The 9,974-nt window shown below is 42.8% G+C and overlaps 1 protein-coding gene across 2 annotated transcripts in view; it reads right to left on the minus strand.

Annotated features, from left to right (window-relative positions):
• ADCY9 (adenylate cyclase 9) overlaps window positions 1–9,974 on the minus strand; it is an 86,857-nt gene that overhangs the window by 7,581 nt on the left and 69,302 nt on the right. For both annotated transcript variants that reach the window (XM_057372407.1, XM_057372408.1), the window contains 3 exons: window positions 8,045–8,204; window positions 4,988–5,136; window positions 3,178–3,219 (listed from right to left, as the gene is read on the minus strand). In XM_057372407.1, coding sequence (XP_057228390.1) covers window positions 3,178–3,219; window positions 4,988–5,136; window positions 8,045–8,204 — 351 coding nt within the window. The remainder of the gene's footprint in view (window positions 1–3,177; window positions 3,220–4,987; window positions 5,137–8,044; window positions 8,205–9,974) is intronic.

Raw genomic sequence — 9,974 nt, forward strand, 5'->3', positions numbered from 1 at the left:
TGACCTCATTTCAAAAATAGGGGAATGGGGTGGGATCCCAAAGAGAAGGTGCAGAGGCTTCTCCAGAGCAGGCATTTTTATCCTGACTGGGCACCAGTATGGAAAGTCCTGATGACAGCCTGAAGGAGAGAGTGACTGCCTCATCCTCCTTTGGAAATGCCATCTGTGGATGTGGCAGTGCCCAGGTTACAGCACCCACAGCACTGGAAATCTCCTCCCTCAGGCAGCAGCCGTGACCTCGAGTCACCCTTCAGAATGAAAAGAAGAAACCCTCCCCCACACCTCCAACAGAAMGGATCAATCCCCCTGCCCAATCTTTCTCAATTCTACTTTTTATGAGGTGCTGCAGTAGAAAACTGATTTTAAAAGTCATTGAAATGGAAATCTCGAGCTGACAATGTTTCTTTAACTCAGACTGGTTGAAGTGCTGCCTGGCACAGCCCCCTCTCTATTAACTTGGCACCTCCATCCAGGCTGTGAACATGGAACAAGTGAGACTCCAGAGATAGAATCTCCTTTGGCTTCAACACAAATCATAAAGATAATGGCTTTCCACTTACAGAGATTTTTGGAAAGCCAGTTTGCTTCTGAGCCAGTAACCCCTGTTTGGGTTTGGATRTCCTGCTATATGGAAAGAGGATGCCCCTGCCTGCTAAACCTGAGAGAGGAATGCAAGGGAGGAACGGTGAGGAAAAGGGGCTCAAACTGCTGCTTTCCATGAAAAACGAGCAMTGGATGCCTACAAACTCTTCCCTACAATCAAGTGATTTCATCTTCCTCTCAAGTGCCCTATTGCTGCTCCCCTCAGAGCAGCCACACTGGAATGTGACACATCCCACCTGCTCTGAGGTGAGCAAGGAATGAAAACGAGAAATATCTCCTGCTTAAAAAACATGTTGTATCCTTTGGGCTGAAGAACTGGGTTGGAAAACAAGGCAAACTCTGTATTTTTATTTAAAGACATTAATTTTGTGTTAAGACTTCATTACCATTATTACTGTCTCTCTTCCCAGGCAACATTAATATTATCTCTATTCTTGATCAAGGAAAGGGAACAACCTCATTATATTTGTTTAGCCCTCTCAGAACACAGGAAGACTTTTGTGGTGAGCAGAGTATGCAAGAAACCTGATTTATGTAATTCTGGCAGAAAGGTGMAGCAAAAAAATTTTGTTAGGCTAAGAGAGTTTCACCTTTTTATTAGTCCATCACCAGAAAAAAGGGGAAATTCTGCATTTAGAAATGTGGTATGCAATAATATACAGCAAAAGAGCCCTGAAAAAAGAACACAAATTCTGTTTAATGGTAGAAACAGAATAGGATGAACTCCTTTTTCTCTCTTTTAACTTCCAATACTTGTTAATGTACAAGTTTGGGCAGGGTTAGGGCAGGGGAGCTGGACTGAAGGGCAGTGCTGAGCAGAATTAGCACATGGGTCTCTTCCCCAGCTGAAGGAGCACAGACAACATCCTAATAAAAAGTGAAAAAGGAGGTGTAGAAATGTTTGATGAGTGAGATATTTTGGTCACTGCCTTCTTTGGCCCTTAAACCACAAGCCAGGCTTTGCAAAGGAGGCAGAGCTCACTCCACACCGGCTCACAGAGACACCTCCAATGGTTTGGTCTCTCACCTTTACCTGACAGGAGTTACAAGTTACACACTTATGGAAGAAAAATATTTGCAGGAAAACAATGCTTGACAGGAGATCTTTTCATGGATTTCTGTCACTGAGGGGAAGACCCAGATACCAATTAAGACAGGATGAGTTATTGATCAGTGATTAGCAGCTGACCAGGAGCCTGCTGACCCGCTGGAGAAGAGGTTTGTAATTTTGACAGCACAAAAGCTCCGGTGATTTCACAAAATCACAATAAACCACTGAGGATCCAAATCTGAGCTGATGCTAAGACACTTAGAGTGAGCACCACATTTTTAATGTTCTTTTCATTGCCTTTTCAGCAAGTTCCTTCAGTGTTCTAGTTTATTAAAAAAAAGAAAAAAAAAAAAAGAAGGAAGGAAAAAAAAGCCACTTCTGTTCTTTTGGCTTTAAATTTCCATTCTGGATTTAATGAACTGGAATTCCGTTATGAAAATGAACTTATCATGAATCAAAACCAGGAAAAAGGAAAACCCATTATTAGAAAAGCCAAAGCCCCCCAAACCCCAAAATGTAGTAAATGCTGACTCCTTGGTGAAGAAGTCCCCAAAAAAAGCACAGTTCCCATCCCTCTCTACTAAACCTCATGTGTTTTCTAAACTACCACAGCATTCATGGAAATGAGAATTATTGAAAAATACTTTTGTTTTGACATATCTTCCAAGAAAAGCAACATGCCCCTGAAAACTTCTTTTAGATGTATTGCCAAGTCACACATCCGCAGTTCAATCAAACCCAACATGGCCCAAATATTGCCCCCAAATCTGCAATTAGCAAACACAGTCTTGTCTGATACCAAAGAGCAGTAAAACCACTTAAAAATGGTATTGCAAAATTTGCAATAAACCCATGAGAAACTCAACACTGAAATTATCAGAGTGAATCCTTAACACGTTTATTTTAATGGTCCATTAATAACCCAGGAAGGGATTTTTGTCTGCTTTGAAAGTCAGGTGGCTAAAATTTCCTTTGCTCTCAGTTTTGTGACTCCCTGCTCTGCCCAGGCGAGGTGACAGCCAGACCCAGACTGTCACATCCCATCCTGGGGAGGCAGCTGGCTGCACATCCAGCTTTTCCAGAGGCAGCTCCTCCAGCACAGGGAATTCTCACCTGCCCAGCTGTGAGAGCATCCAACTCACACTGCTCCTGAATGGTGCAAACCAGCCAAGGAAATCAAATCAACAGCTCAGGGTGGACAGATAATGCTCTGAAAAGTGCTACTAGAAAAACAGATGCTGTTTTAAATAGCTCCTCCATAGTTCTACTTCCTAGAAATCCAATTTAAGGGGAAAATATCATTACACAACTCTGTGACTTGTAGCACCAGCCCTGATGAGTTCTGGTCATACCCAAGTCATCTGTAAATGAAATCATGTACAYGAGGAGCTTAAACACAACTTACTGAATCAATTTGTTGAATTTCCAAGTTATTACTGTGGATGCAAAGTTTTGCTACATATCATTCACTGCAAATGTTTCTATCCATGAACATAAAGATGGTAATTTTATATAAAGCTTACCTAAAGTTCTGTGCCAAATCTAGATGAGGACTTTCCATGGAGCTGAAATGAAAAAAGCACTGATTTCAGAGGGAAAGTGAAAAGGTTTGTTTTAATAAACAMACCATCCCGCAGCATTTCAGAGAGGATTTGAAACTTCTCTATTACACAGACCAATAACTGCACTGCAGACCTGATCAGCTTCACACAAACTTTGTCTGAACATGACTTATCTGCTTGGAAGAAGGAACCAGCCAGAGATGCAAATCCCTGCAAAGGGAAAYTGGAACTTCATGAATCCTAGAAAAGGTAATTGTTAAACAACCCCATCTTACCTGGGAAATGGGGAAAAGCAATCCCAGAACTCTAAGACTCATTTTAACTGCGCACACAGCACTAAGATCTTAAAAATAAAACAGAAAAACCCAAATCCCAACCCATCCAAAGCAAAAAAAAACCAAAAAAAAAACCACCAAAAAAACCCCAAAACAAAGAAAACCAAACACAGAGCCTAACAAATATAAAACCAATTTCTGAAGATGCCATTAAAGAAAGTAGGTAGTTCCTGCACCTTGTAGTTACCTGTATTACAATTTCTCTACTGCAATCAAGTATCAAGAGAGTATCAAGAGAGTATCAAACTCTCAGGATTACTTACAACTGGAAAAGGAAGAAAAAACTGCAGAATGGCTCTATCTGTGGTGCAGACAAGGCTGCAATTACCACTGTGACAAAAATATTATCAGAATCATGATAAGAGAGGAATAAAAWCACAACTATTAACAAAGAGAAGTCATGGGTTTTGCTAATTAAATCTGTATTACTTTTGTTCAGGATAGATTCTATCAATCACCTTTTCAGCCCTGCAATTGAACACCTCTGGATGTGAACAGGTGTAAGACATGACTTTTATTCGCCATATTTTTTAATAAAAATTTAATCAAGATTAAAAGGCACCACTGAAGATACTYGAGGAGGGAATTAAAGCTAAATACTCACTAAAACATGTATCTGCAAATTCTCCTTGGTTTGGGTTTTTTTTTTTTTTTCATGTGTTTCATGATTCAGCAGGTCTCTGAAAGAAGGGGACTGACTAATTGAGGAGAAGACCTTGTAAAGTCTATCCCAAGAGAGAGTCTCAAGCCACTGAGAAGTGCAAGTTGATTATAAAATTTTGCCAATAGGAAGAGAAGGCTGGAAGGATCTCCTTGAMTCTCTTGGCAAGAAAATAGGAGAATTCTGCAAACAAGTCCTCCCTGGGGAAAACTGCTTATCAGAGGAAAACTGGAAAAACTTAAGGTTATTGCACAGAAACTGCATTATCTTCATTCCTCTGGTTACTGTTCTGCAGAGTCCTCTGAAAAGGCAGGAAACTGAGAATGGAACTGGGTATTAGATCCCATTAAAACTAAGCACCTGCCTTCCACACTGGAAAACGCATTGAGGAAGGAGGTGGAAGAAAAATACATGGTTCCTAAGGGGAAAAAAAATCCAGAGGGGTGTTGGGGAACAGTTGGACTCTCTGGCACCACCAAATACCTGGGAAATTCCTTAACAAAACAGATTTTTAAACTAGTGGTGAAAGGCAATTCTATGGGTCTGGTAACAATAAGTGTGTCCTAAAAACACATCAGGGAGGACAGTGTCCCACAGGAAAGGACCYCCTGAAATCCTAAAAAACAAAAAAATAATGCAGAAATAAAATTATTTCRGTTGAGATGCTGGAGAAAGCCATGGCAGACAGCAAAATGCTGGGCATCAGCCCCTTGTTTCCCTGGGGAGAAGCCCAGATCTGCTCCCTGCAGCAGCAGAGCTGTGGTGTGAGGCTCACCTGGCTGGGCACAAGGAGACGTAGAGCAGGATGAGAAGCACTGCTCCCACCACGGTTGCCAGCAGCGATCTCATCCAGGAGCTGAGCTGGCAGAAGTTACAGTACTGCACAATGGTGATGAGAATGGCACAACACATGAACATGGTGTACTGCAACAGAGAGAGAGAGCCGAGTTAGCAGCTGCCCAGGGCCCGTCTGCACATCCACGCTGCCAGGGAAAGGGGGCAGCAGGGACAAGGGGCTAATTCCACCTGTAGGATGGGCACAGTGAGTGATCCCACGTGAAGATGAACAYCTTCCTTTCCAGGAGCAAGAAAACCTTTAGCACAGGTGGTTTGTCACCATYTTCCCTGGATGGAGTTTTTTATCACACAACGTTACTTCAGCGACGCCTTCAGCTTACCTTTGCCAAAAGCTCAGTGCCTCTTCTTATTCCAAAAAAAGGAAAAAAATAAGGTAAAAATTCATGGCAACCCCCTCTCCACTGCTGGGGCCAGATCCCATCTACAAACTGAATATCAAAATTCCATTGCATTGAAAATGCAGAATGCAATTTCACCCACCTGCCTGCTTTCAGAAACACTTCTCAGAGAATGTTCTCACCCTGTCCTGCAGCAGCTGAATCCAGGTAAGCAAAGATCTGCCTTGGTGACAAAAGGCAGCTTCACTCATTGGCAACTCACACTTGGGAACACAACCACTTGTGCCAATTTGAAAGGACAATTTCACATTTTCTGTCCCAAATGCCCCATCTCAAAACCCCTTTTACCTTTSCACAACTTTACTGGATAAAGGAAAGGAAGTGCAGGACAAATGCACTGCCCAGAGCACCTTAATTTCCCTAGATACAACCTTACAACGCTCAAAACTCTCAAGCTGATGTGCCAGTTTTGGTTTTCCAATATTCATGACCATCCRAGCTAAACCAGAGACTCCACACTTGGACTAAAGAGTTCTGGTCYAGCTTTATGCTGTGTTTTACAGCATGAAATGATCATTCTCTCCCTTTCTCTCTCTCTTTATGTGTCCTGTGCAGCTGAAGCGCAGACTCTGCAGCCTGGCAGTCCTGTGGCATAACAAACAAGCATGTGATTGAGAGCAGACACAGTGCATGGGAAAAAACTTTACATAATTCACCATTTTTAAACCACAAGCACAATTGTTGGGTTTTTTAAAAATTACTCAAAAACGGTAAAGGAATTTCAGAACTGTCCATTAAAAAAACGTAACTTAAACTTACTTTTCCCCCCCCATTTCAGGTTTCCTAAAGTGGCAGAGCACTGGTTCTCACTCCAAGTGATGCCCCAGCATGAAGCCAGCCTACAGAGGGTCAGGATGTGCTGGATTTTACTATGGGTGCATGGCTTTGGAAAGTTTTTTTTTTCCATGGCTGTTTTTATTAATTTGCGTTTGAATTATTTTATATCCAGGGAGGGTATAAAATCCTCTGAATAAAAAAAACTTTGCAAAACCATGTCATAGTAAAGGAGGACACTCACCTGACCCTCTATAGATTGATTCCATTTCCTAGAGCTCCGTGAGTGTGGAAACACTGAGCACAAGCTGAGTTGGGACATCTCTTGGAGAGTGAGCCAACAGCCCCACGACTCTGGAGGAAAGAAAGGAAAAAAAAGCCAAGTATGATGGTGGAAATCACAATTTTACTGCTGCTGCCTGAAGTGTTTCCACTCAACCTGACCAGCTGTGTAGATAACACACTCCTAAAGTGGTTCTGACATTACTTGAAACATTTGGAGAGATGATCAAGGATGGTGATGAATGGGATRGCATCAAAATCAATGGACAGGTTTGAGAGATTTGAAGGTTTTCGGTTCTCTTTGGTGCGAAGAAGACATTCCTATAATTAGTTCACAGATAATCATGCAGGGAAAAGAACATCATTAAACTGAAGTAACAAAAAAATCAATTTACACCTTAAAAATTCTTAACTAAAGTTCCAAAAGGTAGAAACTGCAGAATGACCTTCAGCATGGGATGTAACAGAATGTCAACCACGCTCTTCTGTGACTGTGATAACCATGGGATGTGTGTTTAAATTGGCAAGGACCTAAAAAACCTGTGGTCACACACTCCCATGAACCAAACACTTGCTAGCAACCAGGAATAAGCTGTGATAGGAAGAGTGAAGAGGATCTGGTCATTACCTACACCCAGGGCCCTGAAATAGCAAGTGCTTTGTGAWACAGAATTCCCTGAAGATCCTGGGAAGGAAGAATCGTATACCTTGCTACCCAAGAGAAACCTGCAGAGAAACAAACTTTCATCTCCAGCTTGAGGCCATGTTATTCACAGTTTTTAAGCCTTAATTTTATGCTACAGTTGGCCTTCAAATTAAATTATTTCTCCCCTTCCTCATCCCTGCTCATGGAAGGGGTTGGAACAAGAGATGCYTTCCAACCTAAACCATTCCATGATTCTACAAATGTTTATCCACTTGTTCTCCATTTCTGAGCACTTTTATTAACAGAGACACCACATTCCGTGTGGATCTCTGTGTCTGTGCTAAATATGCCAATTTATTTCCACTTCTTTTCAGAAGGCAGTTACTGCATTCCGTTAACCATTYCCACAGTCCCTGCAATGACCATTTCCAGGTACCAAGTGCTCTCTCCTTAGAGCTCCTTCATCTCACTCTGCAAAGCCAAAATACCCCCTTCACTAATGTTGCTCTCAGTGTTGAGGTTCACTGACACAGTTTCTCTGACTCCAAACTCCAAATCCAGCCTGGGATGATAATCCTGAGATAAACCATTTGCAATATCTGAAGAAAATTCCTGCAGAATGCTTGGTCTAGCAGGAAAAAAAGGCGTGTARGCAGCAGGAATTTCTAGGTATCCTCTTGTCTTTTGTCTGAGAGTTTTCACCCTGACTGTGTTTACATAAAAAACTGGGAATTCCATCATCCACAAAGCCCCATTCCTCTAAGGGATCTGTATCAAACACATGTAAAGCAGGAGGAGGTGGAGGAAGGCGCGCGAGCAACAAACTTTGTTAGTTCCAAATCGACACATTATGAAAGGGAGTTCGACAACTTACATGTATATTTGTTTCAAAATCAGAGGTGAAGTGTGAAAAAACTGCAAGAGCTGGAAGAGAAATCAGGATTGCACCGAGAAAGTGTCGAGGCAGCCAGCCAGATATCACCTCCAGAAGACGCTTGGTGCAAGTCATCACCTCCTCCAGGAAGAACGCCATCCTGGAACACAGGAAATCAGGGATCCAGGCGTTAATGGCAGMACAGCTCCTCATCCTCTCATTCATGTGATAATACAGCTTCAAATCCACCACCTGGGCTCTGTGAGCAACCAAGGTGCCACAGCACCTGCTGGTGATTCTACAGCATAACCCAGCCTGGCTGACAGGGTTTGCTCCRGCAAGGAAGGTCAGCAAAGGGAGGGAGAGCTTCAGCATGGAGGTTTTGAGGAAGCAAACTGAAATCCAAACTTCACTTCCTTGGAAGGTTAAGCACAGGGAGGACTCGCCTCCATTCATAAATAAAGCAGGCAGGGAGAGGGGAAGCTTTTACAAGGAAAAGTTACTGAAAATACCACCAGCAAYGTTTGAGGAGCAGGGCAGCTCCAGCACCCATCACGCTGCAACCCAAACCAGTTCTCCCAGTTGCACCCAGCCCGTCTGCAGGCAGGCTGYGCTCCCTGTCATTAGGGAAGGGGAAGGGGAGCGTGGGCTGCGAGCTGGCAGCCTGGCAGGAGCTGAGCTGGAGAAGCTGAGCCCCTGGCAGGCCAGCTGGCAGCCACCCGCTCCTCCGGAGACACGCACACCCAGCTGGATCCCACCAGAGCGCGGGGAAGAGCGGCTCTCGCCTCGAGCTGCCGAGAAAACCACGGCCCCAACCTGTGAAGAGCTGAGRGAGCCAACTGGAAGAGCTCTGGAGAGCAGCTTCCTGGAGATGCTTCTCAAATGAGAGCAGCTCTAATTGCTAAAATGAATAAGGGAAGGTAAAAGGATGCTTAATGCTCAAGGGCATTGCATGGAAAACTAGTATTTATCCACAGAAAAAAATCTTTGGGATAACTTCCTTCTCAAAGCTCAATATTAGTCACTTAAGCAAAATTGCAACTGCTGTTAAAGTGCCTAATTATTCTCACGAAGATGYAGAAAGGTGGGGTAGCACAGTTAGCTGCATCCAGAGCCATTAATGGGATGTGTGGAATTACCAGACTCAGTCCAGGCAGGTAATTCTGGACTACAGGGCCCAAACAGTACAGAATTAYACCTTTTTTGGACAGAGATGCTCACAACCAAAAATAAAAATAATAACACCCACTAAATATGAAATTCCCAGTCTCCAAAGTTCCATAAATCATCCCACATCACCTATATCTCTAAAAAGTGAAAAGATATCCACTCATTCATACAGCCTGTTGTCTGAAATACAAGGTTTTATGCCGGATAAAAGCCTGACACAAACCAAGCTGAGTTTAAATTTATTTATGCCAATTTGACACTCACTCCACACCTTTAAACATAAATCGTTTATGAACGAGATTTTAATTCTGTGGCCTGGAATTCTGTGACTTGCAACTACAAGTATTTTGTGAAGCATCACGAACTCTTTTCTAATTRCACATGTTAAAATCTGTAAATTATACTTAAATTCGAGAAAGAAGAGCTATTTGGAAAGATGAAATGCACCGTAATTCATCAGGAGCCCACGAGAGGGTGCTCACAGATTTGCCAGTCCCCAGTTTTATGGACTTCCATTCACACCACAAATTCTAAACTGTATTCCATCAGAAAATGGAATTTCCAGCAAAGCAGTGCAATTTAAAATCTGGATATAAAAGATTAACAAAAAAAGCCCTACAGAGTAAGAACTGGGGTTTCTGAAGAGTTACAGACTGTCAGAACTGTCCCTGTGCTCTGTGGCAGCCCCAAATAYGTCTGAAATCACCACCCAACTTTCCATCTCTAAAAGTCCCATTCTCCAACAGCCAATGGATTGGGA

The sequence above is a fragment of the Malurus melanocephalus genome, unplaced genomic scaffold (assembly GCF_030028575.1).
Source record: "Malurus melanocephalus ecotype Western Australia unplaced genomic scaffold, MMel_1.1 scaffold_170, whole genome shotgun sequence".
Lineage (NCBI taxonomy): Eukaryota > Metazoa > Chordata > Aves > Passeriformes > Maluridae > Malurus > Malurus melanocephalus.